A 25,020-nucleotide genomic window follows, 5' to 3' on the forward strand; every position below is an offset into this window, starting at 1 on the left:
TTGGATCACGACGGAGTAAGCCGCTGCTCAACCTCGCCGGGTGTTCTTTTGGTTCTGCTACTACTGCAAGTCAAAGCCTAGCCCGGCCCAAGTAAAAGAGGATTTGACGCTACTCGGTACTAGATAAAAGCTCCAGTATCTATTAGTGTGTGTTCACATAATGCAGGCCATCATCACTAAGCTCCAAGCACATACCATGGCGGCCAGGTTGTCTAAGCACCAGCTTAATTGTACCTAGGCGAAATGGCATCAATCGTCATTCAAATGTCGGAATTCGCTATCATTCCATTCCGTCCCTTGCAACGGCAGCGCTAACCGACTCCTTCGCTGCTCGTCGTAATGGCATATTCCGGCTCAGCCAAGCTAAGAATCACAGGCTATCGAACGATGAAGACAGGCGTACTATGTAGTCACTAACTAGATATGCAACCATGTGCTGCTGGCGGGACCGACCCTCGATTCTGAAAACAGTCAATGGGGACCCTTTGCGTCACACTAAGTCCTAGTACCCCAAATCCACTCGAGTCGGACCGCAGCCTCTAACATTGTTGCAGCATGAGCGCGCAGAGAGACATGCTCAGAGCAGAGCCCTGGAGCCTCATATGCGGAAGGAGATCGGCATTCCTGTGGCCCAGAAATTATCCGCTCATCAATCCATCAGGAAACGGGAGCTAGCACTACCACAGGTTCAGAACCCCTACACGTGTAGTTTCGATACTACGTTGGCATTCCTTCCTTTCCCCCAGCCTATCGTACCAGGGTTGGGTATTTGACATTACATAAGAAGGATTTCTATAGATTAGAAGACAGCATCATCATAAGTCATATTCCAGTTACCGCCGAGGCTTAGTTAGTTTCGGGTTCAACAAGGACTTCAACATCCCTCCGGAAGGATCAAATGTATACATAACACAAGAGTAAGTGATCATGATTCTAGTGTCTTTCCAAGATGACAATCATAAGATTCCTGTTTCATAGGAGCCGAAAGATGTTATGCGTATACTATGTACATAACATGTATGTGGATTGAAACACGACCTACTTACACTGATAAGTTCGACTTTCCTAATGTCGACAAGTGCTTTCTGGACCTATCAACATAACATGCTGGTGCGTAAGTGTCCACCCTTAACCGATACCTAGAGCAACCTACATGTACATGATTAGGGTGCTATGATATTTTTTGCAAGGCTGTTACCACATACTTACTTATATAGGGTATTTTAGAGATTCGAATATTACGGGACCGAGCCACAGCAGTGGCTGGGTTGTTCGTTTCTTTCGACAGCGGACAGATACCGCAGTGACGGCTGCATTAAGAATTCCGCTATTTCCACTCATAAGCATCTAATCTGATATACACGATCATGCACCTGGCTGCACATGAGCGGCGCGAATACGTGCAGTACCGTACAAGTTCTTAGCGTATATACTACGTAAATGTACGCGATAAACCGATATGTGACTTCCAAGCTAGCCAGCCTATCCCCCAACCTCAATAGTAAGCATGAGGTGCGCTAGGTATACACTATTGCCGCTTTGCTAGACCCAAGTCTAATACACGGCCTTTTCATTCTTACAACCGATATTACTTAGTTTAGCTTATATGAAGCATTCACTACAGGACTAATCACTAGCACGTGTTCGAGGCAACCTCGACATTTGTCACAAGCAGGAAGGATTTCCAGTGGTTCTAGCCAACCAATTAGGGGCACCGTCTCTAAGAAGAAGCACTAGGAACTACTGGGGACATCCTTCTCCTTCTTGTCAGATACGGTTAAGATGAATAATACCCAATGCTGCTATCTAAAAAGAGACAAGTGTTTCTCTCTGGCCTCGAAACAAGCTCAATGTACCGAGGATGGTTACAATTTCTGCAATAGGTATGATTAGGCGCCAAGATATACCGGCCTTATCCTTCAATCTGAGATGAGATTTCAGCTGAATGTATCTTTGTAAGCGCACAAAAGATCGTAATGCTTGCAGAATTGAGGGTGTGATCAGATAGAGAGCCAACCGTTCATAGGGTGAGCGAGCTGTAAAGAGCCCTGTAGTCGGCACGAATTTCATGTGCAGCTAGTTTTAAAGCCTAGGTCGACGGCGACAAGTCGCTTTGACAGATACATCTGAAAAATTTTCCCGGCGTTTGAACCCTGTCAAATTTAACAGGACTTATGTCAGAGGCTACCAACTGCTTGGAGTCTCAAAAAAAAAACTGAGATTATGCTCAGGGTCGGGCTGTCGAGGAACGTAAAGCATAGGAACATGTATTAATTGTAGTTGCTAGAGTACCTCGACATCTCGACGAATAGTTCTCGATCGTAGACATGACTGTTGTTAATTTAGGGGCTACATTACGACGCTTGCGGCTGTGTATGAGAGAGGCAGTTGGGACCGTTAATGTAACGTGATAAAATTCAGAAGCGACCCTAGTAGACAAGTACTCACGCATGTACAGATGACGACGATAATGTTTCTTAATCTTTCACTACTTCACGAAGACGATTAATAGGCAACAAGAACGAATCATCGGTGCAGTAAGTAGTAGTATGATGTTGCTGCCTTCGTCATTTTGGGTCTTGCAATTTCTCTACCGCTTCCTTATTTATAACTATCCTACCATCCCCTGCCAGCCCACCGTTGAGTTCACCGTAAAGAGGATGTTACATCTTAGGCCATCAAAGGCATAGAAGCTCCAGGGGCTCCTATGTAGGTGTATCTGAGCGACCAAATGTCTGGGCCTACCACCTCAATTACTTTTTCCTGTCCTGGAACAATATCAAACCCATTGTCGCTGAGACCTACATCCTGCATCTCTTCAATCACAAACCCTTTCGTAGGACGACCCGCTGAGATCGTGACTTTATCATCTCCTAGAGCTCTGACAGTGATGTTGCGATCACTAAAATCCAAATATTTAAGAGGCTGCGGCCAATACGTATCGGAATCTATGGTGTGGTCGTCGATCGTAAGAGTGGCATAAATCACGTAAGGGTCGAATTCGGAAATATTAAAAGACCTCAGCTTATCCTGCTTTTCCATGCTACTTTCGGTAATATCATGATTCTTAAGAACTTCGGTGGTAGAATTAGGAATCACAGTCACCCCGTTGAGTCTAACCGGCTGCCTTATATCTTGGCCGGTCTTGATAGAGATAAATCGCACTGCTATATTAGCTTGCAGTGTTTGGGTCCGATCGCTGACAATCCATAAGTCGAACTTCGAATCCTTGAACGACTCTGTGGGATCGACATGCCCGGATGTCCAATCATGGTATTCCCTCGATAACCCGATGCTAATTGGTTTTAGAGCATTCTTGATAGCGTAGTAGGCGGGTTTCTTCACGAGATAATAATCGACTACTGCCCAACTCATCGTGGGCCAGCAGTCGTTGAGTTGCCAAACTAAAATTCCTCCACACTTTCTTTGACCCCATTCCCGACGCCATGCTTTGTATGCAAAATGCATAGCCTCAGCTTGGACGACTTGGGTAAGATGTGTATATGAAGCAAGATCATATTTGACAGTGAAGTTCTCATTCACGTAAGCTGCTACACGACGCTCATGGTCAATGGCCTTGTTGCGAAAATCCATCATCATAGATCCAGGATATCTTTGTTGCTCGACGGTGATCATACTGCGAATAGTTTCTAGATGAGGGTAAGCCTCCACTAGAGTGATGTCAGTCTAAGCTCCTTAAACTCGATATAGCCCAAGCCTAGATGCCCCTTGCCATAAATGTATGTCGAAACTCACTTCCGAATTCACTGATGAAACGAGCAGACAGCCTGAATACTTCTTGATATCTGTTCATTGCGCCATGCCAGACTGCAAGCATTAGCAGATAGCTACGCGTTGCTAGAGAGTGAAAAAACATACTGTCCCATTGGTGCTTGTCACCAACCGTGGGGTCTGAGGTTATCTTGCCATCACCCCAGGGACTGGTAGGATGACTATCGAGGAAGTCAGGAACCAGTAACGCTCAACAAGACTGAGCGGTAGCCAGAACGTAGGACCAGGAAATATCACATCCTAGGACGTCACGGCGAAGAATACATACTAGATAGCAAACCGGTCTTCCTCTGATAGAATCTTTGGAAGTAGATATTCGTAAGTGTATCGGGCGGGGAAAGTTGACTTGAGCCATGACTGAGGATCTTTGTCTTCGTAATTGTATTCGAGTTTGTATCGTTCTTGGACTTGATAGTCCTCGTTGCTGCCAGCCCAGATAATTAAAGAAGGATGCCACCGCAACCGGCGGATGTTCTGCCGTGCTTCGGTCTCAACAGAATCTAAGAAAGACTTATATGTAGGATAAGATGCGCATGCGAAGGCGAAATCTTGCCACACCATTATTCCCAACTCGTCGCAAGCGTCGTAAAAGATATCATCTTCATAGATGCCGCCACCCCACTACAACAGCTGGAGTCAGCAATTGCTCTTTCAGATAAAAGCTTCGGAGACACACTTGTGCCCCTAATAGGCAATTATGACCTTCGGGAGTAACTAGAACAGGGAGAAAACAACCCCAATGGTTACATACGACACGGATCATGTTCTGATTACCCTCGTATAAAAGCTTAACCCAGTCACGGTATCGCTGCTCGGGGATTTGTGATACAAAGCTGTCAGCTGGAATCCAGCACGACCCACCACAGAACACGTCGTTGCCGTTGATTCTGAAGAAGAACGATTTTCCAAATTCGTCCTCCTGTTGGATGAGCTGAGCTCGTCGGAAACCAATCCGCTTAGATCTCGTATTATAAGATCCTGGACTAGCCTTCAACTCATACCGAGTTTGAGCCCCGTGGGTGAATGGATACCAGAGTTCCGGTTGAGCTAGTGAGAACGATGCTTCCGCGATGCCGCTCGAACTGACCGTACAGTCTTTCTCAAATACAATCGATTCATTCAACGATAATGATACTTGGATTGACTGGCCGGTTGCTTCAGATACCTTGGCTATGATGCGGCCTGAGCAAGTCTGTAGGTCTTCGCTAACCTCGTACTCAGTCCAAAAGTCTTCGATTCTCGCAACATACTGCTCAAGGTAGACAGGTTTCCAAGGACCGGCAGTTATCAGTATAGGACCCCAGTCCCAACCCCAGTGGTCTGCAGTCATTAAATTTTAGTCAGCCAGTCATTGAGGATTGGAATTACGGGTCCCTTCAGTGAAAGATTCAGCTTTTCCCGATCTCAAACCCGAGAAAGAATGCAATGAGTACGTTCAGAGCCACATACATTGAGCCTTCCGCACGGGTACACGGCTAACCTCAGTCTGCCTCACGTAGAAAGTATGCTCATGAGAATGCTCCTCAACTAATTCTCTGCCACGAAGCATAGCCGAATCGAACTTGATCTCCAACTCGTTCATGTCCTTGAGTAGATTCTTCACGTCGACCCGGTGAGAGATGAACATGTTATCAGATTTTAGGACCTCGGTGCCGTTAAGCCAGACGGTTGCAAACGTGTCGAGACCCTCGAACACCAAATCCGTCGTCGCCGACAGCTCAGATGCCGGCCCCAAAGGCTTGGAAAACTGAGTTCGGTATGCCCATTGTTTCTCGGCGAGTGACCGAACTTCCAACTCGTTGAGATTCAGAAAAGGGTCTGGTATTCTACAGTAGCGTGAGTAAACGGAACGAGGATGCTAGGTAATGAGGATCGAGCTTGGGTGGAATTAGGTCATCTGCATACTTCTTGTTGGCTAATAGGTCCATATGAACTTGAGTAGGAACAACCTGTACTGGAAGCCATGGGTTTTCACTTGATGAAGGGCCAGGTGTCTCTCGAAATTGCCATCCATGGCTTAAGTCATGTCGAGAGCGAGCCATTGCGCCGTGTTCCTATGTGTTTACAAGCAGGTTGTGATGAACTAGGACAACGCAATATAACGTGTGTGTCTTTTCTGTGGCTTTGGGGAGAAAGGCATATTGGAGACCGGAGGTGAAAATTCAAAGGCCACTCAAACTTTGATTCCGCCAATACCAACAATCTTGGAGGAGGGGCAGGAACGCGAAGAGGGGTAGTCGTGGAACAGCAAACAGCAGGTCCAATTTAGGCAAGGAGGTACACTTGACGTTTCATTCGATGCGTAAGAGGTAAGCACATGATGTAGAATCCCATGTCTATATCTGTTTATATACGTAGTTGAAAGGGGGTTGGAAGATATACTGAGATACTGCGTGACTTATAGGTAGGTATTTTTAAATAGGTACACAAAGCTCTCTGTTAGTGTATCTCCGGCACGGAACGGCGTTGAGTGCAAGCGGGTGCCTCTCAAATGGTTTACATCGATGAAACGCGATAGTCGGCGCATCTAGGACAATGATGAACAAGAGCTTTGACATGACGAGTTATCATCTCCATATTATTGCGGAAGGAGGTTCAATTCATGTCTTAAGCTGGAGACACCGTCTTAAAATGTCGAGCTGCCGCTGTTGGCGACATCTCGGTACGCAATACAGCGAGACCTCTATCTCCAATCTTGACCTTGAACCGAGGCTGGAATTAGCCAGATTCAACTATCTACATACTGTACTTAGCGCGTCAGAGACATCAAGTGAACTTCAGAAACGCACGACATGGCCTGTTGAAGAGTGCACGGTGTAGTTAGACAGCCTAGATGTAGGACTAAGTTGGATGCGCATTATGCCTAGTGGATTAACCTGCTACCTACCTAGTTAATGTTCATTGGTTTCGAGGGATGATGCATCGTGAGATTCCCGCCCTTTCCTGATCAAGCATCCCCCACATCCATCCCTTTTTGCGGGTAGGGCTGATCTTTGGTTATTCTTCCAGCCATGTCATACCGGCCATTGTCATACGCATACCGTAGTTCTTAGTTCTTATGTGCAGAACGATGCACGAATAGAAATGTATTGATACTTGATTTCTAGTCCTATGTGGCTTCCAACACCATTGCCGAGCAAGCCGCTCAATCTGACCTGCGTCCGCCACGATGACCCCGCTACTAGCCTTAGACCCGAATGATTCAGAATGAATAGATAGATGTGTTGCGAAGGATTCTACAACTGAAAAGGAGCATACCCTGGATCGAATGTTAATGATATAAAGAAGACGCACGCAGTTACAGACATCCCACGCTGCATAATCAAAAGCGTTCATCATCTAGGCACATCACTCGTCATGTCCCATCTTCGAGCAATGGAGTACCTCAACTCCCCCGCTTTCTCTTCGCGCGTCGAGGAGCTTATAAAGAAGCATCATATACCCGGGCTCTCAGTGGCGTTCGTAGAAGGTGACCGTACTTTCTCCGCAGCATACGGTTTAGCAACGCTCGACCCGCCTAAGCCATGTACACCAGACACCCTCTTCGACATAGCGTCCAGTTCAAAGTCGATGACGGCTGCAGCGGTTGGTTTACTAGTTCGCGACGATGAAAAATACCCCGAGGTGAAATGGGAGGCGAAGATGTCGAGTCTCCTGCCTGGGGATTTCATCATGTCGAAGCAGGAGTATACGGATGATATCACCGTCGACGACATCCTCAGCCATCGGACAGGTCTACCACGGTGAGTAAAGAATCTGTAAACGATAACCCGGGAAGAGAATATTTTCAGCTAAACCTTCTAGTCACGATGATTCCTACCTGGGCCCGCTAGCAGCAAAGCCAGATGACGCGCGATCTGTGACCAGGAATCTGCGGAACTTGGAAGTCACGGCGCCGATACGGTCAAAGTTCATGTACTGCAACATAATGTTCACGGTGGCGACGTACCTCGTTGAGCAGAAAAGCGGGCTCGCTTTCGCGGATTTCCTTCAGGAGCACTTCTTCAAGCCTCTCGAGATGCACTCAACTCAACTCCAGCCAGCGCGGGCGAAGTCCTTTGGTCTCGGCGACCGCATTTCCACGGGGTATCACTGGGACGAGAAGAGCGAGCGCTACATCGGTTTCGACGTGTGGGATAGCCCCGAAGATCAAGGCGCGGGCTCAATCATCACAAGCGCAAGTGACTATCTCAAATGGGTTAAGGCCCTGATGAATCAGGACCATCCTATCGATGAAGAGATCTACAAGGGACTCATCAGGATGCGGTCTTTCACAGAACCGGATCCAGAGGACGGGTTGCCGCTGACATCGCCGGAAATGTACGCTGCCGGGCTGGAGGTATTCTACTACAGAGGCCATATGGTGATCAGCCACGATGGCGGCATACCTGGTTACGGCAGTAGACACTTCTTCGTCCCATCGCTCAAGCTTGGTGGTGTTATCCTAGGTAATACGGACGCCACGGGCACCCTAGGGACGATCCTAGCATACGAATTGATCGACGAGGCTCTGGGTGTGCCGAGCCCGGAGAGAATGGATTGGAATAAAGTGCTGGAGGAGAGAAACGCCAAGTACGAGAATGATCCCAAGGAGGAGGAGCTGCGACGTGTCCTTCGTGAAGACGCGGAGGCGCAGAAGATGCCGCTCAGTATCTACACTGGCACGTATTGGAACCCAGGGTATAAAGGCATGACTGTGGAAATTAAGGATGGGAAACTCTACATCGATGCGAGTGATCGATCGATCGGGTTCTTCATAGTTCTCGACCATGTGCGCGGAGAGACTGAATATCTTGGCCATGTGAGCAACTGGCTTAGTCGCAGCGAATACGATCTGTGGCCGGCGAGGTTTTTGTTCCACAATGATAAACCTGTCAAGTTTGGATTGGAGCTTGAGAAAGAAGCAGAGATGATCTGGTTTGATAGAATAGAATGAGCCTAATGATCAGTTCACTTGTCAGTTATGATTTTACTGGTCGCATAAGTTAGCTAGAAGGTTTGGCACTTCCGAATCTTGAGCTGTCTGCCTTCCAAGGTCTTCAATATGAGAGATTAGTACTTCTCGCTTTCTCTTAGTATTAATCATGTATATACATTATATATAGCATTGATAATAGCTCTGTTGCGGAGGCCTTGCTTTATGTGTTGAATTCACATTGAAGACCTTGGAATAGCTACCATTACAATGAACTACGGTAAGCATCTGCCCCTCAACACGCCACCATTCTAAGCAGTGCAAAACAATCAAAATATACCAGTCACTCACTACCAAGAAAATTGAAAATAATCAATAGATCAATAGAAAAAAAATGATAAAAATTGCAAAAGGATTATTCGTGACCTCGCTGGGGGTCGAACCCAGAATCTCCTGATTGCGCGTGTGAACTTGTTTGCTCAAGTTCTGATCGTAGTCAGACGCCTTGCCATTGGGCCACGAAGCCAGATGGTTCTCTTGAACTGTTATTGGAACGACGGCGCATTATCTTCATATAACATATTGATCCATAGGATGGAAATCAATCTTGGTGCTTCCTGGTTCGATATAATTTAATCGCTATGAGAAAACAGCCCCAGATTGTTCGATGATTAATTAAGGTTTAAAACAAGGTATTTATAAACATTCCTTGAACGTTTACTAAATGCTTACTCCGGCCTGTCAAGGGAGAAGCAAGTAGTCATGTCCTCTACAAGTCGTACAGCACACAAGGGCTTCAGCCGTAAGTGGCTATTCATCCAGTGAAAGTCACGCTTTCAACTTATGATTCAAGTCACAGGAAGAATGAGAAGAAGTGGTTATTGTGCTAGAAGTACGCACATATGAGATTGTATTATTACTGAAAACACACTCTGGTTAAGGCCTCTGCAGATCCCCCAGGCCTATACATTCATTCCTTTTGATCATTGCTCATTTTCCGCGTAGCTACTTAATAGCCATCGTCGTTTCTTATGAAATCGTGCTAATAAAATTTTATACCTCTTTGTCAACGAGGCTCCTCGAATTTTGGGCTTAGTCTCTGCCCCTCGGTTTAGCGAATATCTCTCATTTGTCGTAAGAAGACATTTTCATCTTCATCCATCGCTCAATAAGTAGGTCAGCAAAGGCCGAGATTTATCGCCGATTACATTCATTAGAATCAGAAAAGAAGCGACTCGTCGGCTTTTGCTGTTGGTAATTGAGCATTCTCATCTGGTTGCCCATTAACTTCGTGACCATTTCCAAGTCGCTCGTCTGTGTCCAACTAGGAAAAGTCCCAAGGGTCAACTCCAGGGGCCTGGTTCACAAGACTGCCCGAGTTGGATGGTGTAATGGTACCGGGACTAGTGGCTGCATTATCTATGTCGAATGAATCAGTGTGACCCGCGTCGCGTATATAATGATTCATGTCAAGATCCATCGAATGTGCGCGCCCTGGTATTTTGCATTTAATTTTGCCGCCGCGATATTGGCATTCCATGTTCTGGCAGATATGACCAAGAACACATTGGGCGTTCCTACAAGCGCCCCGCTTCGTACAAGGTAGGGAACGCGATAACCACTCTAGTGCTGGCAGTAAGTCCTCAGGTATTTGCTCGTGTTCGTATTCACAGTTCTCGTTAGGGCACGAATTCGTCAGTTGTTGTTTGTTGCAGAGCTTTCTTACACTAGATAGCTCTCTTAGCTTAGAAGAAGCAGCTGAACTAGGGGGTGGTATGTATGCATCTAGTCGATGTAAATCTCTATTCACGGCTACGCAGCCGTCTGGTATTTCACTCTTCTTCGGTAGTTGATGGGTAGGATCGCTTCTCAATTGCGACATTGGGCCTGATGGTGTATCGTATAGTGATGTGTCATAACGTGGTGCCGTCGGTGAGGGTTTCCCCCGACCCAAACTGCCCAGGATATCGACGTCGAAGCTGTTCGGGTGGCCCATTTGGGAGAGATAGGAAGATTTGGTTGAATTGGCCGAAGTGTATCCTCTGGGATCAATATGTGCATTTTTGCAATCTCCTCCATATCGACACTTGCCAGACTGATAGAATTGACATATCTTTGGGGGTTCCCAATGACTGGTAGCCTGATATGCTGTACTGGTAGCTGAAGAAGGTCCACTGGGAGGGGTGTTCTTAATCGAGTCAACGGTTGAATTAGGTATTGGGTTGTACGATAGGGGTCCTTCAAGAGGTACTGCACGAAAGACACCAGGTAATTCCTCAATTCCAAGGTCAAGCTTGGTGAACTGCTCGTGAAAAAGGAGTCCAGATGATCGAACAAGTGTAACTCTACTATGGTCCCCTCTAAATCTAGTCACATCTGAAATATAACCGACATCGTGACATGCAGCAAAATAGATGTGCTTGCACTGATGATTGTCGGCGTATAAATTTAAGAGAGCGCGTATCTTGAAGTCGGCATTCTCCTTGAGCTCGCCGGCATCGACAAAGTCAGTAAGCCCATATGATCTGTTGAAATTGGCAAGAAAGGGAGCAAGAGAGCGCTTATCCGGCGTTGCGAGGTGGTGCTTGGAGAGAGTCCGGGATAAGTTGGCGACATTAGCATAGACGCGGATCATGATGTCGCAATGTTCAAGGCCTTTCCCTTGCAGGCTTTTCTTAAGTACATTATTGAGGTGTTGGGCTGCCTTTGAGCCACCTTCAGCTCCCTGTTGTAGAAACTCATCTCTGAAAATGTATCCATCGCCGTCGACAACAACCAGCACGAAGGGTCTTCGTTCTTGGTTGCGTGCAAGCTGCTTATAGCGCTCTCGGCTGGCCTTTTCTTCTTCATAGTCACTCTTCAGCTGTTTGTAGCTAGTCAGGAGATCCGCGTAGCGCTGTAGGAAATCCTCCTCGGCACTCCTGGCGCGGAATGCTGCAAGCTTGTCGACGGCATCGTCGATCTCTTTGTCGGTCAGTAGTCCCGACATTGCACAGACCAAGAAGCGCCAACAGGCAGGGTTTGGGCAGCGGGGTGAGTGAGGGTAAAGACTGGACTGGGAAATGAAGAATAATGAAGGGTGTGCAAGTAGCACGGGAATGCCCGAGAGAGAACCGAGCTGCCCTGCAGCCTGACTACCGACCAGTGCACGCAGGTTGCTCTCACAGCTACTACACTGATATGATGAATCTAGGCTAGGCAATAGACGTGGAAAGGAGGAGCAGAGAGGAGGTGGAAGATAGAGCTCGGTTGCTGATCACCATGAGGTCTTAAACAGCCAAACATAAGCCTGATGGCAGTGGTGAAGTCCCACGGAGAGAAGAAATGTAGAAAACCTCCAATGGTTGTTGTGGGTGGGCCTCAGGCACCTAATACAGGTAGTATCTAGATGCTTCGCTAATGAAGGCAAAGGCGGTCTAGGCGCTACCAGCATAGGTAACCGACCGCCTGTAAGGGACCGATTTACAGCGTTTGAATACGTGCCTAGGAAAGCCTGTATTTAAGCATAGGTAGCTAAGTTGCTGCTTGAATTAGCGGTGTGCAAGGGCTGTTCACAGCTAATGGCCAGGTAAGAAGAGAGAACAAAGAACTTCATTCTCGTGATTCACCAGAGAAACTGTCACAGAATGATATATCATCATCTTCAAAGAACATCAGAATCACTTCAGCTAGAGCAGTGATTCCGTGAACAACTTGTCGTATCCTGGGACTTGTATAAATCAGACGCTTCACCTTTCAGCCGACCGCTTCATTCACTCATGTCTGTGACAGCACAACATCTGTTAAGGGCGCAATCAATTGCTTCAATTCATTCCAAACGAAAGACAAAAAGGACAAAATACAATTATTCCTACACCATTACTCTCCCATTACTCGGATCCTCCCCTACTGTCCTCCCAGAATACTAACAAAGAACAAGACGCTACTGGTAATACATGATATAGAATCTGTCTGAAAACGCTATGCGCCCGCGACCCATTCACTATCCATTGCTGAAGGTGCAAGTCCTATACCAGCAATCCATCAAAATGATGCCCTTGAAGAGGTTCAAGGCGTGACGTTCGGTACCATGGCGAGGAAGGGAAGGTCCTTACAGTGTAATATCTTTTTGATCTTTTGGAGTACCTTGTTATCGAACAGCCGGACACGGCCCAAGTCCATTTCCGTTGCCCAGCGCGTCACTGAATATCGGTCCTCTCCGATAACTATAGGTGTATCGCTGTACTTAGCCCTGAACGTCAGGATGAGGGCTTTGTTTCGCGTCCCATTATACTCGACATTCATGACATGCTTATGGATCTTCGACTTGAACTTTGTAATCCTTAAACCACTGTCACCCATTGAATTAGCCTGTGACTGTTGTGCAAGGGGAGAGTCGGGCAGGAAGAGTACATACAGCGTATTATGGACCTCATTCTTGAGTGCGTCCAAAATTTTCTCATCAGGTAAGCATACTGTACCCGGGAGGAGCCAACCGGGCCCATGGCCCATCTCGAGGCCGCAAGGAGGAGTGGCAGGAGGAGTGGCAGCACTTAGGGAGGCATTAAACACCGCATCGGGTAATTTAACAAGCAGAGCGGCATGCTGCTTCCCAGGCATGATTTTAGTCAGGACGACATTGACGTAGACAAATTGTTCGTCTCTATTTTTCAGTATTTCTCGGGCCAGCTTTTGGTACTTTTTAACCGTCCAGGAGCATTCGAAATCCATTTTTTCGGGAGTTGGTATGGCTTATGAAATGTCAGAGATCGACTTTACGGTGAGGATGTCGGAACTTACTCTAGAATAGGTGTACTGTAAAGGTGGGTTTTCTGGTAGGACGATGAAACTGCTCAATGCACACAAAAAATCTGATGTTCGATGTATTCTCTGTTGTCCAACGAATGATTATCGGGTTTAATAACGTCTGGATCTATTGATGAGTAGAAGATGGCAGTATTGGGACAAGGGAGGATTGGTGGGATATCAATTCTCTTCTGTCTGTATCCCGGATGTTAAGAGAAAATGGATATTACACTCTGTAGCAGGAAGTGGCCGTGAAGCAACGAAGACAATACAGAAGGAAAGACCAACAGCCAGGAGGGAACGGGTTGCAATAAAGATAGGCGTCAGAACCACCGGCGCTTGCTTCCAGTTTACCTGGTAGTCAGATGTGAGAAGCCTCAACGCAACTGGATGCAATAATTTTGGGTTTCGATATAGGTTAAGAACGAGTTGGGAAAGGGCCTTCGGCAGCAGTCAAAGAAGAGATCTTGCCCACGGGATTACGAAAAGCAGGCGCGAGCCTCACGCCAAATGAGATACTTTTGGAACAATACTGATGTCGTCTACGGGGGCAAAGTGAGGTTTTGTCGCCTTATATATGGCATAAAGAAGTGAAGTGCGCCGGGTTGAAGACGATTTCCCCGATGATGGTATGGTATATATCGACTGTCTGCAATTCTATTTCCAATGAATAAAAAAAATCTGAGGAAGTCCAAATCCAGCTCCTATCTAAAGTAAAAATTGCCATCTTCAAACTATAAGTCGCGTCATTCTTGTCCATTATCTTCCTTATCACTCTCTGTATGCCTCATAGCCTTTTCCTTCCACGCAGAGCTGTCTTCGACTTGGTCTAGGAAGCTTCTAGCGGCATGGACACCGATCTCGTAGATGGCACGTGGACTAACGGTGAATTCGGTATAGAACAGATAGTTATCAGGATCCTGGCATACGACTCTTTTCCCCTCACCATAAACGATGTCACCTTCATCAGTGATCCTCTCACCTGCGACCTTTATAACACAAGGCATTGATATGTCAAGGAACCCATCCTCAGGTGGCCGTGCACCAAGCCCGTTATGATCTGAGAGCTCGGCATTCCGCAGCTGGCGGTCGACCATCAGTCCCCGGAGGTAGCCAGGCATGCCGTATGATGCGAGTCGACGGCGCGGCAGCGAAATCGCGTCGTCAAGCTCCCCTTTATTGCGCCAACCTAAGTGATCGTGTTTCTCCTTCTCCCTCGTAAGATCTCCCACAGATGTTAGTGAATGTTTGCCGGCGAGGGCTTCGACGACTTTAATGTCAATCTTGTCGGTAGTGGACCAATACTCTGGATCCGAGGTAGTAAGCCAATCGTTGACGGCTAGGTCGAGTACATAGTTCCAATATCTCGTCAAGAATGCTGCGCTGCGCAATTGACTGGAACTAGAGTGTGGTCTGGGTGGAATTGGACGGGCGCTTGCAAATCCAGGTGTTAAAGATATATCGAATAACCGGGTGAGAAATATGCGGAAAGGTGGGCGTGTGGCTCGACCAGTTCTAATTCCTGGGTGAGGTTCCGGGGATGCAGCTAATTCTTGGTCTCGCATCGCTCGATATAGTCTTTCGATTTGAAAGAACAGATCTTGAATACTCGAATCAATCACCTCAGTCGCAAGTTTGCGTGGCAAAGCTGCGAGGTACCAGATGTCCCAATAACCAACATTGAACACCCAAAGGGATTCTACGGTGTTTCGCTGTAATAGAGGGGACGAGAGGAAGGAATTGATCTGAGTAGCCAAATCAGATTGATGGGGCTTTGGATATTGCTCTGTTGCCCAAGAGTAGTCAAGTTTAACTACTCCATCGTCTTTATTCTTATGGACAGTAGCGCGAGATACACGTTTGTATGCAGCATCAAGGAAGTCATTAGACACAACAGGGCCACCGCCGCCGTCCGTTAATGGAACGAAAGAGACATAGGTATCGCATCCAAGCTACGACATTGTTAGCATCACTGGCATGAAGCATCAGTTGGATGTTACCTTTCGACACATTATTTCTGGCCAAGCGTACGCCTTGTTGCTCCACTCACTGGCTGAAAGGGCCGACGTAGCGATGTCGCCTCCACCAAAAACCACCATTCTCAACCCATCAGTCGTGTGACCCTGCGTCGTATTACTGCCCGCATTCGAGTTTGAGTTCGAGTTCGTGTCCACGAGCAAGGTTGAGGCCGAGGTCGTGGATGCAGCTGTTCGGGACATGGTATTTATCAACCTTAACGAATGCCATGAATAGACTATAGGCACTAGAAGCGCGATGCCAAGCGCCACTTTGAGAGGAAGTGTAGGCTCTCGAAATAGCTTCAAGGAACAGACACCCCTCAGTGCCCCTAAGGTCCTCCCATTCCATACCCGAGCAAATTTGGAGATATCTGAGTGCTTCTTCTCGATAGTTTCGTGAACGATAGGAGGCAACATGAGGCGCGAATCCAGCCAGCTCTTCTCCTCTATAGTCGTAGTACCATTGGAAGGCATAACGACGCTAAAGTCCGGAATTTGACCGGTCAATGCCCATCAGCCTCGGCTGTAAATACTCGACAACAATGTTCCACGATAGGACCGAAGGTAACGACAGACTGGGCGATCCTAAGCAAACGAGGTGAGACCGTTGCCTTTGGCCTTTCTAGTAATATTGATTAGTTACATGCAGCGATAAAGTCCAATTCTCAAGCATCATTAGGGTCCTGGGGGCATTTGGAGGTGCGATCATTCTTATTTTCAAGTACTGCTGAAGTTGCCTGTCGTGGTAAACTCTAAAGATGGCTGATTACGAGTGCACTAGTCTGCGCTGCATGTCTTTCCATGTACCACATCGCACTATGCACCTCACCCCAACAGGACGGAATCCGATCTCTTCACGTAATCACGACACAGTCATGGTTAAATTTTGAGGAATTTAGGAAATTTTTAGTATAGGTAATGGGAATGTTCGAATATAACGAACGAATTAGTGCTAAGTTAACTGTGGGCTATGCATTGTTTGAGACTCCGTGTGGTAACAACAGACAGCTAGTCGATGGCTTTCGTATCTTAATCGTAGAACTTCCTGGGCCAAATATTCATAGCCGTCTTCAGTCCCTCAGTGACGGTTAATCCTGCGTGAATAGTTCGGTCATCGCCTGTCCCATTGGCATGTAGATTGACCCAGAAGATCGCGTTTCCAGCGACAGGCTTAAAAGCAAGTCCACCCTCCTCATGTGCTCGCCAGAGATGATGAGCGTCGTCTTTACGTGAGTGGGTGTTGTCAATATACGGAAACCACGTCTCTCCACCCTTGCAATGATCCTCAAGAATAGCGAAGAAGCTTGCAGCACGATTCCACGTCCTACCGTGTCCTCGCATTCCTCGGCGTGTTGGTTGAGGAGTATCATACCAGTCATGATGCTTGTTGAAGAGCTGCCCAGCCCTATAACGCACGAGCTGTGGGGGACCAACTATAGCCGGAGTCAGTTGTGTTGGTTCCTAGCATGATACATGAACTTCTGTCCTAAATTTACTTCCAAAAACTCTCAAAATACGAAAATTCTTTAAAAGTGGCTTACTATCATCCTTATTTGGATCCATCATGCTCCCCATGAAACCTTGCGCGCGCGATAACACGCAATCTACAGTCGGATTGTCGCGTGGTAAACCTGCTGACGACGAAGTCCGATCAGACGTTCCAGTCAATCTGCCATTTTTGAACACCGTCGAGGGCGAAAACCCACTCTCGCCGGCTTCGAGGAGTTCTGTTATCTCGGATGGACGTAGGAAATTCTCGATATAGATTAGTAGTGGGTCTAGTGAAACGAGCTCGGTCGAATAGTGATGAGGCCGACATTCATATTCGGGATAAGGCACCCGCCCATTGTCAGGGGCCGACGGCCGAAGAGCATGCGGTAAATATGGCGAGAGGTAAGGAGATGTAAGATTCCATAGCCAAGGAGATATGAATGCGAACAAGGCGATCTTGGCTACCGCCGAGATACTTGGCGGACGTGAAAGCCGGGAACGTGGAGAAAACCGGGGCATGCCGAGCCGGTGAGTTTCAAAGATATGCGTTGTAGTATTAATCGGGGCGGTTGACGACGATGACACGGCACGTTTCGCAATTTCGCCCGCGTTTATAAGGCGTTCGCCATTCCACAGAGGAAATGGTGTATCGTGAATAATTTTACGGAGGCGACCGTGCAGCTGCTGGGACATAGGAAGTAAATGTGTCATGTTTGTTCGGAGCTACTGCTTCCGCTTGCTAGGACGACTTGAATTTGCCTGGAATCCTGATGCGACGTTGCGACGAAGCCAATAAACTGCCACTGCCACTGCCAACCAGTACGAAAGCTTGAGTTTTCTTGGATCAAAAGACTGACTTGCCTAAAATCGGGATTGACGTCCATAGTAAAGGCCCCAAGAAGCTCCAACAATCGATCGCAACACCTTCCTCACAGAGTTCACAATTAATAATGCTAGATTGTTACACTCTTCCTAAACTTGTACCATAATCTTAACATCCATAACTGTGGCTCTCGCCATCTTCTTCAATAGTGTTCGATCATCCGCTTCACGGTATCTTTCCCATCCATCTAATCCTTCTTTCGTCTGAATACTCAGGGTCTCGTAGCCTTGCTTGATTACATCCGCTACTTCCGTACTTGTAAGATTCTTCTTCGGGCCACCTGACTCCAGCAAGATCTTGTAATGCGCTGTAACGTTGACGAGCGTATCTATTGAATTGGAGGGCCTTTTTGAAAGGTTGTATGTATCACGAAACTTCACCAAAACTTCGCCGCTTTCTACAACCTTGTAGAACAGATCATCGTATGCGGCTGGAGTTGGAAGGAAGGCCTCACCAGCAGACAATGATAAGGCTAGGAGATTAACGACGAGATCTAGTAAGGTCTCAAAATGCGGCAAGCTCTTTAGGTCAGAGGCATATGTAGTCAGGAAACGGACTAATGCGAGAAGAGAGCGAAACAATTCGGACCAATGGTACTGTATACGCGTTCGAGAACGCGATAGATAGGATACGATTCGTAATGTGATGCCCACGCACAGCGTATAAAGGCTCACATCCAACCTTCGGCGAAGGTTATGATTAATGCCATCAATCATAGTGTCCAGCACACTTGTGGCGAGAATACGTTCTCCCTTGACGATTGGAAGATATGGCTGCCGTTGACGACAGAGCCGTACAGTAGCTTTGCTCTCTTCGCTACAGATACGTTTGCATAAAACTTGGTCCTCGATAAGCAATCGAAATACCATAAGACTGAGATGGGCATAGTTTGTAGCCCTGTTCGAAAGAAATGCATGTTGAAGGAGGTAGGATGTCAGCGAAAGTAAGCTGGATATGGGCTGCTCTTCGCCTTTGTCAGCAGACATTGTGACCAAGTTGAAGCAAAAGAGCTTGTTAGCATGACTAAAATCGTATAGGCCAAGTAGCACAGCAGCTTCTTCGCCGGGTCTGATATAGGTTAGCAATTGCAACACGCTTGGGCATGAAATACTGACAATTTAGCGAACATCTGCTTTGCTGCTTCGGGATCATAGTTGGGTTTTTGGTTCGGCTTGGCGCCAGGAGTAATTTTGCCTAGGCCTATCATGCTGAGTGTATTTGACAACGACCACCCCTCAGGCAGATCCTCAAGAATATCAATGTATTGGCCTCTCAAATCTTTGCAAGTATGCCCAACGCATCGAACAATCTTCTGTATGGCAGTCTCATTAACAAAGTCATTGAGTCTGAGCTGGTACGGATTTTGAAACTCGAATTTGTTGTAATTTGCGAGAAGTCCAAGCAAGGTAAAAGGCTCCAGAGCCATATCGGGGGAATCGGAGTCTTGAATAAACTACGTCATGTAAGTAAGTACTACACATGCAAAGACTTAATCGCACAAGATGCCTGACCTTCATGATAGCCGGGAAGAGATCTCTCTGAATGAAATATGTCAAGAGGCTGGTTTGGTAAGCGCCGGATGTAATAGACAACATAACCTCAACGGCGCGTTGCCGAATCTCGACTACAGAACCACACCATTAGCAACAGCCTAGATTGCAAAATCCGAAAGACGTACGCGTATTCCCATTGCGAATGATGCTGTCCAGAGCGCCAACAAAATCCGTAAAGATCGTATCAACATGATCGAGCCCGGCTAGTACCGCTATTATATCCGAGCTAGGATTCGTATACTTCTTGGAGAGAGTGGCAGAGAAGAAAGTCGTAAGGGTCTGTGCCACAGCTGTTAGGATCTGTATTTCCCAGTTGGCCATGGTACCATTCTCCCACCTCTAATGCATGTAAAACGGCGATACTGTTCCCTTTCTTCAGGCACGCTACAGCGCGGAAGAAGAGCTGACGTGTCTGGGGCTGAAGATGTATTAAATCGTCGGGGCTGAATTCGGCAAGTATCTTCAGCAATGATGCTCGGTCGGGCTTCAAAAGAAAGAACTCGCGCCAGAAACCTTCAGGTTTCTCGCTGTCGGCATCGACGTCATCCTAGTTGTTGACAGGGAATCAGCATCCCCTATGACGAGGGCAAGTCTAACACTAACATACCTTGCGATTGTATCGTTAGCCTTCAACTGTCTCCAATATCTCACATAGGGGAAGTGAACTCCCGAACCTGGAACAAAGCCTCGTATAGCTTCACAATCTTCTGTTGGAATATTTCAGGGCGTGCCTGCTGGGTCAAAGGAGAGGCTTCCATAGTCAGACGGGAAGAGACGGGAGACAGCCGGGATCGAAAGGGTCATCCTGTCATGATATGACGGCGTACTACAGGATGCCAGATTAACTTGGCGCCGCGCCTTGTTCAAAGGAGCACTGTCGCAATGATTAGATAGGTGTAGGTAGAGCACTATTCCTGTGTGTAAGAGCTAGAGAGCGGAACCATGGCCGAAGGTGCTGGCGCATATACAGTGTATTATACAGTTATTAGACTGTATTAGCACTATACCACATTCATAGATAAAGCGGGTAGCCGTTATCGAGAGAACCTACCCGAGAGGCTGCCTTCCCAAGTACCGATTCTGGCCCACTGCCGCCTAGCCGAGCAGAGGTTGACCAATATGGCGGTTCTGATTGGCTCTCGGCCAGAATCGGGGCTCTTTTTGCAGCTTCGATGTCATAAGATGCCGGGTTGCTTTGAAAGCAACATCGGACCATTCTTTGCCATCGGCCTAACAATTGGTCGCCTTCTACCAACATGCGTCCCTAATCATCCTTGCCTCAATCCAAATTTCATTGCCCATACCAATAAACTAGTATCCTCTCCTATTGTTCAGTTGTTGCCATTGCCTTTTGAGGGGCTGTCTTTGCGCCATTTACGACTTTCTCATCCTTCGCGACCAACCCGCATGCTATAGCCTTGGTCTATAAGAGTCACGATGAGTTCAACGAGAGTGACGCTTCAGAGGACGCCTGGCGTTCTGCTTAGCTGCTTGAACGCCACCACGATATCCTCTCCACGACCATGTCTGCACATCCTACGCCGATTTTCGCAAACTCAATCATGGGCGACCGCGGAGAAACACCAATCCTCCGCACCTTTCCAGTCATATCCTCTGCCCTCAAGGTTACCCTCGTCACCCCGCAATGAGCCGATACCCGAGACCTCTATTGCAAACCCAGTACCCTTTGTCCATGAAACACGACCACCAGCTCAGCCTAAAGCACCGTCACAACCAGATATAGCGTCAGAACAAGAAGCACAAAAGCCCAAACCTGTACCGCCCAAGCGCAAGTTCAAGCCACGCAAAGCTGCACTAAAGCTTACCTCTACGGCCGTTGATCAACTACGTCAGCTTCTGGATCAACCAGAACCCAAATTAATAAAGGTTGGCGTGCGCAACCGGGGCTGCAGTGGTTTAGCATATCACCTGGAGTACATCGACAAGCCCGCATCATTTGATGAAGTGGTAGAGCAAGATGGCGTCAAGGTTGTGATTGATAGCAAAGCCCTGTTCAGCATTATTGGTAGTGAGATGGACTGGATAGAAGATAAGCTTAACGAGCGATTCATATTCCGGAACCCTAACATCAGTAAGTCACCCTCCATGGGACGAAGTCACAGTCCACAGCTCTAACATTGCTATAGAGGAAGAATGTGGTTGTGGTGAATCCTTTATGGTATGATGGACTACACAAATTGTTCAGTAAGTCAAAGGGGTGGTTGTATACTCTTATGCATCAGGGCGGCGTTGGGCGGGTTAGACCTGAACATACTTCTTTTTTGCCTACGCTGGCGTTGCCGTATCGAGCACTATGGATAACGAGAGAGCGAAATCATGCTTGATTAATAGTACATAGAATAGCTATTTTCTGGTTATAGAATAGCAGAGAGATGGGTCCCCGAGGGCCTCTACTCGAGCTTAGTTGATGGAATATCTCCATCGCACTATTGCTGTCCTAATACATTCTTTGAATGGAAGGAAGGGCATATGATGTACATGACAAAGAAATCGATACCCATTCAATCAACAGTCCACTAATCTTGAGTTGGGATCTGTTTAGAACCACAGCTGAACAGATCTCCTTTCGTGCTGTGACTTTTCTCTTGATCATACCCATAGCGTCTCTTAGTCGAGACCTATAACAGAAACTCAGTGATAGGGCAGAGGCGGAAAGTCCTTGGCATCAGCGGGGTGAAGATACTGAGCAGCCACTGCGAAACAGACTGCACCCACGACTGCAGCCGTAATGCTGATAATACCCGATCGGTCCATAGCAATTTTTCTCAGTGCAGCGCAGCAAGATAGGTATACAGACAAGGAATGTCCAGATTTCTCGGGACGATAACAAAAGGCTGGTTCTCATGTTCCGCTAGGACCCTGGTTCAAGGACGTGTTGCTTCGTGCTTCAATTCACCCCAATACAAAGATAGTAAAAGGAAAAGATAAATTGGTTATAAATGTCATATCATGTCGTCTATACCCTATACCTATATATAAATTTAACATGCACGTACCCTTCACCCACCAGCCTGCGCAGCTAAATGACAACACAGCCACGGACAAGCACGACGTCGTGATTAATGCTGATGTCTTACATAACCACCAGGTGCTTGGAATGTGATCCAATGTATCAGTGGCGGTTTTGCGTCTGTATGTATGTAGGTATCCAGCCACACGGCATAAACATGCTTTGCAAAGCCATTTGTTCCTGATACTTTTTGATCTAAACCGGCTAAGGGAGTCTCAATTCCCAATTAGGAAGTATCTTTCGCTGTCTGACCAATTAGATAAAATGGCCAAGTGACTTGTCTGCCAGCAACGCTGTTCCTGTCTGTAGAGAACTTTGTCTCATGTCTATCTCATCTGTCCATACAACTCTTTTCTCCTTAGAAATCCTCATCATGTCTCCTCTAAGTCCTGCAAAAGGTTAGTTGAGGGTGATAGATGAACTTAAGCAGCATGTTTAGAGTCGAGGTCTTGGTACCTCATTACATCGTATTACTCAAGTAGGTAATCAGCAAGGAGCCATTGTTAAAGTGATTATCATTTATATAAGTTGTATCAACAGTACGCACTCAAGCCTTCCAATATCACACGCCAATTCCTTCCCGGGGCTTGTCCGCGTGATTCCTTTTTCCTAGGTATCCTTTTCCATCTTTTATACAATGCCTACCCAGTCCTACCAATCAAAGAGTATCCATGTGCAATAACCACCAGATCAAGCATCTTCCATAGCCAAGTCAGGGTCTATCTCAGTTCCCAAGTCGCGCTCCTCGAGGAATTTGCGGCCAAGCAGGTCATCAGGGAGATAGTCTTGTTTGACTTTCCCATCTTTATAGTTGGGATTGTATTTATATTCTTTCCCGTATCCAAGCTCGCGCATCAGGCGTGTCGGCGCGTTGCGTAGGTGGATGGGGATGGGTAAGGCAGCAACGCCGGGCTCGCGCAATGCTGCGAACGCGTTGTTCAGGCCGCGATATGCCCGCGTGCTCTTGGGTGCCATGGACAGAGCGACGGCACAGTGTGCTAGTGGTATACGCGCTTCTGGCATACCAATCTGTTGGGTGGCCGTGAATGTCGAGGTCGCTAAGCTCAGCAGGGAGTTATCCGCCAGCCCGACATCTTCTGAGGCGATGACCACCATTCGGCGCGCAATAAACAGGGGATCTTCGCCCGATTGCAGCATTCGCGCCAAGTAGTATAATGAGGCGTCAGGATCAGACCCGCGAACAGACTTGTGAAATGCAGATATTGTATCGTAATGTTGGTCGCCTGCCCTGTCGTAGACTAAGGTCTTTGTCAAGGAAGCTTTCATATCCTCTTTCGTGACCTCTCCCCGATTAGCAAGCGATATAGCAAGTTCCAACAGGTTGAGGGCTGTGCGAGCGTCGCCATCTGCGAAGTTGGCGAGGTAGGCGAGAAACTCCTCGTCGAGGGGTGGAGGTGGTGTCGATGAAGCATACGGAAGCTCGGATTGAAGCGCCCGCGTTAAAATCCGTTGTATGTCCTCTGTAGTCAACTTCTGTAAGGTGAAGGTACGACACCTCGACAGGAGCGCATTCACGACTTTAAAACTAGGGTTTTCAGTTGTTGCGCCGATCAGGGTTATAGTGCCAGCTTCGACGGGCTTGAGAAAGACGTCTTGCTGTGATTTTGAAAAGCGGTGAATTTCGTCGCAGAATATTATCGTCTTGCGTCCTGTCAGCGCAAGTTCATTGGCGGCATCTGTGAACAACTTCTTGCACTCTGCGACGCCAGAACTTGTAGCGTTCATCTCGACGAAGCGTGATCCAGCCTGGTTTGCTATGCAGCGTGCTATCGTTGTTTTGCCCGTGCCTGACGCACCCCATAAAATCATCGACGGTAAACGATTTGTCTCAATGAGAGAGCGTAGTACTCCACTGGGACCGACAAGCTCCTGGCCGAATATGTCATCGAGGTTCTCTGGACGCATACGCTCGGCTAGTGGCGCAACACGATTTGTTTTAGTTTTAGCCCTCTTCGAAAGAGGACTTTGAGGTGTAGTTCCCGTATTATCTGAGTTGTTGCCGGCACTTGCATCGCCTTTAGCGCCGCCATCGGGAGAGTCATGGCCAGGGCCTTCGTCATAGGATCGTTTGACAGCAGGGTTCGATTTCAAAGTGCCCGGTGCACCATTGACTATAGGCGTTAGAACGCCATTCGGCGTCGCTTGTCGCTTCGAGGAAGGCGTCTGGAAGAACGTAGAGGCAGGGCGCTTCTGTGAGGCTGAAACGGAGGCATTCGCTTGGGTTGAAGCTGATATCCCAGGGCCCGGGGAGGAGGTGGGTGGGTTCTCGATGATGAAAGTCTGGCAACTTGAATCCAGATGATCGTTGATCTTAGATGACTGGACTTGCTTCGTACAGACAGGACATTCTACCATGGTGAAGGATTATGCGAAAGGGAAAGCAATGCAAGCGGTGCAGACGTGGCTCTAGTCAGCTAGCAAGAAGGAAAATGGGTTTCGTAATCAACGAAGCTTGACGATGTCTGCGCTCGGACATTTTCTTTCTGTCGACGCGGGTAACGCGCTGCAAGGGTAACTAGCTATTTAATGGA

The 25,020-nt window shown here is 47.4% G+C and overlaps 9 protein-coding genes and 1 non-coding gene across 10 annotated transcripts; 2 read left to right on the forward strand and 8 right to left on the reverse strand.

Annotated features, from left to right (window-relative positions):
* Window positions 1-2,531: 2,531 nt before the first annotated feature.
* Window positions 2,532-6,132, reverse strand: F5B22DRAFT_287601 (family 2 glycosyl hydrolase). The gene is made up of 7 exons (XM_047970375.1): window positions 5,698-6,132; window positions 5,242-5,618; window positions 4,544-5,112; window positions 4,061-4,413; window positions 3,880-3,953; window positions 3,757-3,828; window positions 2,532-3,671 (listed from the first exon to the last, which is right to left on the reverse strand). The coding sequence occupies exons 1-7, from the start codon at window positions 5,832-5,834 to the stop codon at window positions 2,671-2,673; spliced, it is 2,583 nt and encodes an 860-aa protein (XP_047829161.1). The 5' UTR covers window positions 5,835-6,132; the 3' UTR covers window positions 2,532-2,670.
* A 791-nt stretch (window positions 6,133-6,923) lies between these two features.
* On the forward strand, window positions 6,924-8,808 carry F5B22DRAFT_287644 (beta-lactamase family protein). The gene is made up of 2 exons (XM_047970376.1): window positions 6,924-7,535; window positions 7,597-8,808. The coding sequence occupies exons 1-2, from the start codon at window positions 7,150-7,152 to the stop codon at window positions 8,726-8,728; spliced, it is 1,518 nt and encodes a 505-aa protein (XP_047829162.1). The 5' UTR covers window positions 6,924-7,149; the 3' UTR covers window positions 8,729-8,808.
* A 321-nt stretch (window positions 8,809-9,129) lies between these two features.
* F5B22DRAFT_t135 lies at window positions 9,130-9,233 on the reverse strand. The gene has a single exon. It is a non-coding gene; the product is annotated as a tRNA-Arg (tRNA).
* A 352-nt stretch (window positions 9,234-9,585) lies between these two features.
* Window positions 9,586-12,042, reverse strand: F5B22DRAFT_613552 (uncharacterized protein). The gene has a single exon (XM_047975416.1). It carries the CDS (start codon window positions 11,694-11,696, stop codon window positions 10,032-10,034), a length of 1,665 nt encoding a protein of 554 aa, XP_047829163.1. The 5' UTR covers window positions 11,697-12,042; the 3' UTR covers window positions 9,586-10,031.
* Window positions 12,043-12,754: 712 nt separating this feature from the next.
* Window positions 12,755-13,860, reverse strand: F5B22DRAFT_657518 (uncharacterized protein; the record flags this gene model as incomplete). Its single annotated transcript, XM_047980053.1, has 1 exon — window positions 12,755-13,860. Exon 1 carries the CDS (start codon window positions 13,415-13,417, stop codon window positions 12,755-12,757), a length of 663 nt encoding a protein of 220 aa, XP_047829164.1. The 5' UTR covers window positions 13,418-13,860.
* A 251-nt stretch (window positions 13,861-14,111) lies between these two features.
* Window positions 14,112-16,273, reverse strand: F5B22DRAFT_613554 (uncharacterized protein). The gene is made up of 2 exons (XM_047975417.1): window positions 15,493-16,273; window positions 14,112-15,444 (listed from the first exon to the last, which is right to left on the reverse strand). Exons 1-2 carry the CDS (start codon window positions 15,982-15,984, stop codon window positions 14,239-14,241), a joined length of 1,698 nt encoding a protein of 565 aa, XP_047829165.1. The 5' UTR covers window positions 15,985-16,273; the 3' UTR covers window positions 14,112-14,238.
* Window positions 16,274-16,539: 266 nt separating this feature from the next.
* Window positions 16,540-17,520, reverse strand: F5B22DRAFT_637473 (uncharacterized protein; the record flags this gene model as incomplete). Its single annotated transcript, XM_047977442.1, has 2 exons — window positions 16,540-16,943; window positions 17,052-17,520. The coding sequence occupies 2 exons, from the start codon at window positions 17,518-17,520 to the stop codon at window positions 16,540-16,542; spliced, it is 873 nt and encodes a 290-aa protein (XP_047829166.1).
* Window positions 17,521-17,842: 322 nt separating this feature from the next.
* Window positions 17,843-20,371, reverse strand: F5B22DRAFT_287725 (uncharacterized protein). The gene is made up of 6 exons (XM_047970377.1): window positions 20,112-20,371; window positions 19,775-19,984; window positions 19,563-19,716; window positions 19,396-19,508; window positions 19,000-19,337; window positions 17,843-18,952 (listed from the first exon to the last, which is right to left on the reverse strand). Exons 1-6 carry the CDS (start codon window positions 20,193-20,195, stop codon window positions 17,974-17,976), a joined length of 1,878 nt encoding a protein of 625 aa, XP_047829167.1. The 5' UTR covers window positions 20,196-20,371; the 3' UTR covers window positions 17,843-17,973.
* A 414-nt stretch (window positions 20,372-20,785) lies between these two features.
* On the forward strand, window positions 20,786-21,789 carry F5B22DRAFT_287802 (uncharacterized protein). Its single transcript, XM_047970378.1, has 3 exons — window positions 20,786-21,529; window positions 21,585-21,663; window positions 21,709-21,789. The coding sequence occupies exons 1-2, from the start codon at window positions 20,875-20,877 to the stop codon at window positions 21,620-21,622; spliced, it is 693 nt and encodes a 230-aa protein (XP_047829168.1). The 5' UTR covers window positions 20,786-20,874; the 3' UTR covers window positions 21,623-21,663; window positions 21,709-21,789.
* Window positions 21,790-22,961: 1,172 nt separating this feature from the next.
* F5B22DRAFT_613572 (ATPase WRNIP1) lies at window positions 22,962-24,996 on the reverse strand. The gene has a single exon (XM_047975418.1). It carries the CDS (start codon window positions 24,842-24,844, stop codon window positions 23,159-23,161), a length of 1,686 nt encoding a protein of 561 aa, XP_047829169.1. The 5' UTR covers window positions 24,845-24,996; the 3' UTR covers window positions 22,962-23,158.
* Between the last annotated feature and the right edge of the window lie 24 nt (window positions 24,997-25,020).

The sequence above is a fragment of the Xylaria bambusicola genome (genome assembly GCF_022495145.1).
Source record: "Xylaria bambusicola strain CBS 139988 unplaced genomic scaffold F5B22scaffold_32, whole genome shotgun sequence".
NCBI lineage: Eukaryota > Fungi > Ascomycota > Sordariomycetes > Xylariales > Xylariaceae > Xylaria > Xylaria bambusicola.

Excerpts from the sequence above, each read along its gene's own strand:
- F5B22DRAFT_287802 (XM_047970378.1), top strand. The coding sequence starts at position 20,875 with ATGAGTTCAACGAGAGTGACGCTTCAGAGGACGCCTGGCGTTCTGCTT. Across the intron at positions 21,530-21,584 it reads ATTCCGGAACCCTAACATCA|AGGAAGAATGTGGTTGTGGT; the intron begins GTAAGTCACCCT and ends ACATTGCTATAG.
- F5B22DRAFT_613572 (XM_047975418.1), bottom strand. The coding sequence starts at position 24,844 with ATGGTAGAATGTCCTGTCTGTACGAAGCAAGTCCAGTCATCTAAGATC.
- F5B22DRAFT_613552 (XM_047975416.1), bottom strand. The coding sequence starts at position 11,696 with ATGTCGGGACTACTGACCGACAAAGAGATCGACGATGCCGTCGACAAG.
- F5B22DRAFT_287644 (XM_047970376.1), top strand. The coding sequence starts at position 7,150 with ATGTCCCATCTTCGAGCAATGGAGTACCTCAACTCCCCCGCTTTCTCT. Across the intron at positions 7,536-7,596 it reads CATCGGACAGGTCTACCACG|TCACGATGATTCCTACCTGG; the intron begins GTGAGTAAAGAA and ends TAAACCTTCTAG.
- F5B22DRAFT_287601 (XM_047970375.1), bottom strand. The coding sequence starts at position 5,834 with ATGGCTCGCTCTCGACATGACTTAAGCCATGGATGGCAATTTCGAGAG. Across the intron at positions 3,954-4,060 it reads GAAGACCGGTTTGCTATCTA|TCATCCTACCAGTCCCTGGG; the intron begins GTATGTATTCTT and ends CTTCCTCGATAG. Across the intron at positions 3,672-3,756 it reads TTTCATCAGTGAATTCGGAA|TGGAGGCTTACCCTCATCTA; the intron begins GTGAGTTTCGAC and ends ACATCACTCTAG.
- F5B22DRAFT_613554 (XM_047975417.1), bottom strand. The coding sequence starts at position 15,984 with ATGCCTTCCAATGGTACTACGACTATAGAGGAGAAGAGCTGGCTGGAT. Across the intron at positions 15,445-15,492 it reads CAGAAATAATGTGTCGAAAG|CTTGGATGCGATACCTATGT; the intron begins GTAACATCCAAC and ends ACAATGTCGTAG.
- F5B22DRAFT_287725 (XM_047970377.1), bottom strand. The coding sequence starts at position 20,195 with ATGGAAGCCTCTCCTTTGACCCAGCAGGCACGCCCTGAAATATTCCAA. Across the intron at positions 19,985-20,111 it reads TATACGAGGCTTTGTTCCAG|GATGACGTCGATGCCGACAG; the intron begins GTTCGGGAGTTC and ends GTCAACAACTAG. Across the intron at positions 18,953-18,999 it reads AAGCAGATGTTCGCTAAATT|ACCCGGCGAAGAAGCTGCTG; the intron begins GTCAGTATTTCA and ends AACCTATATCAG.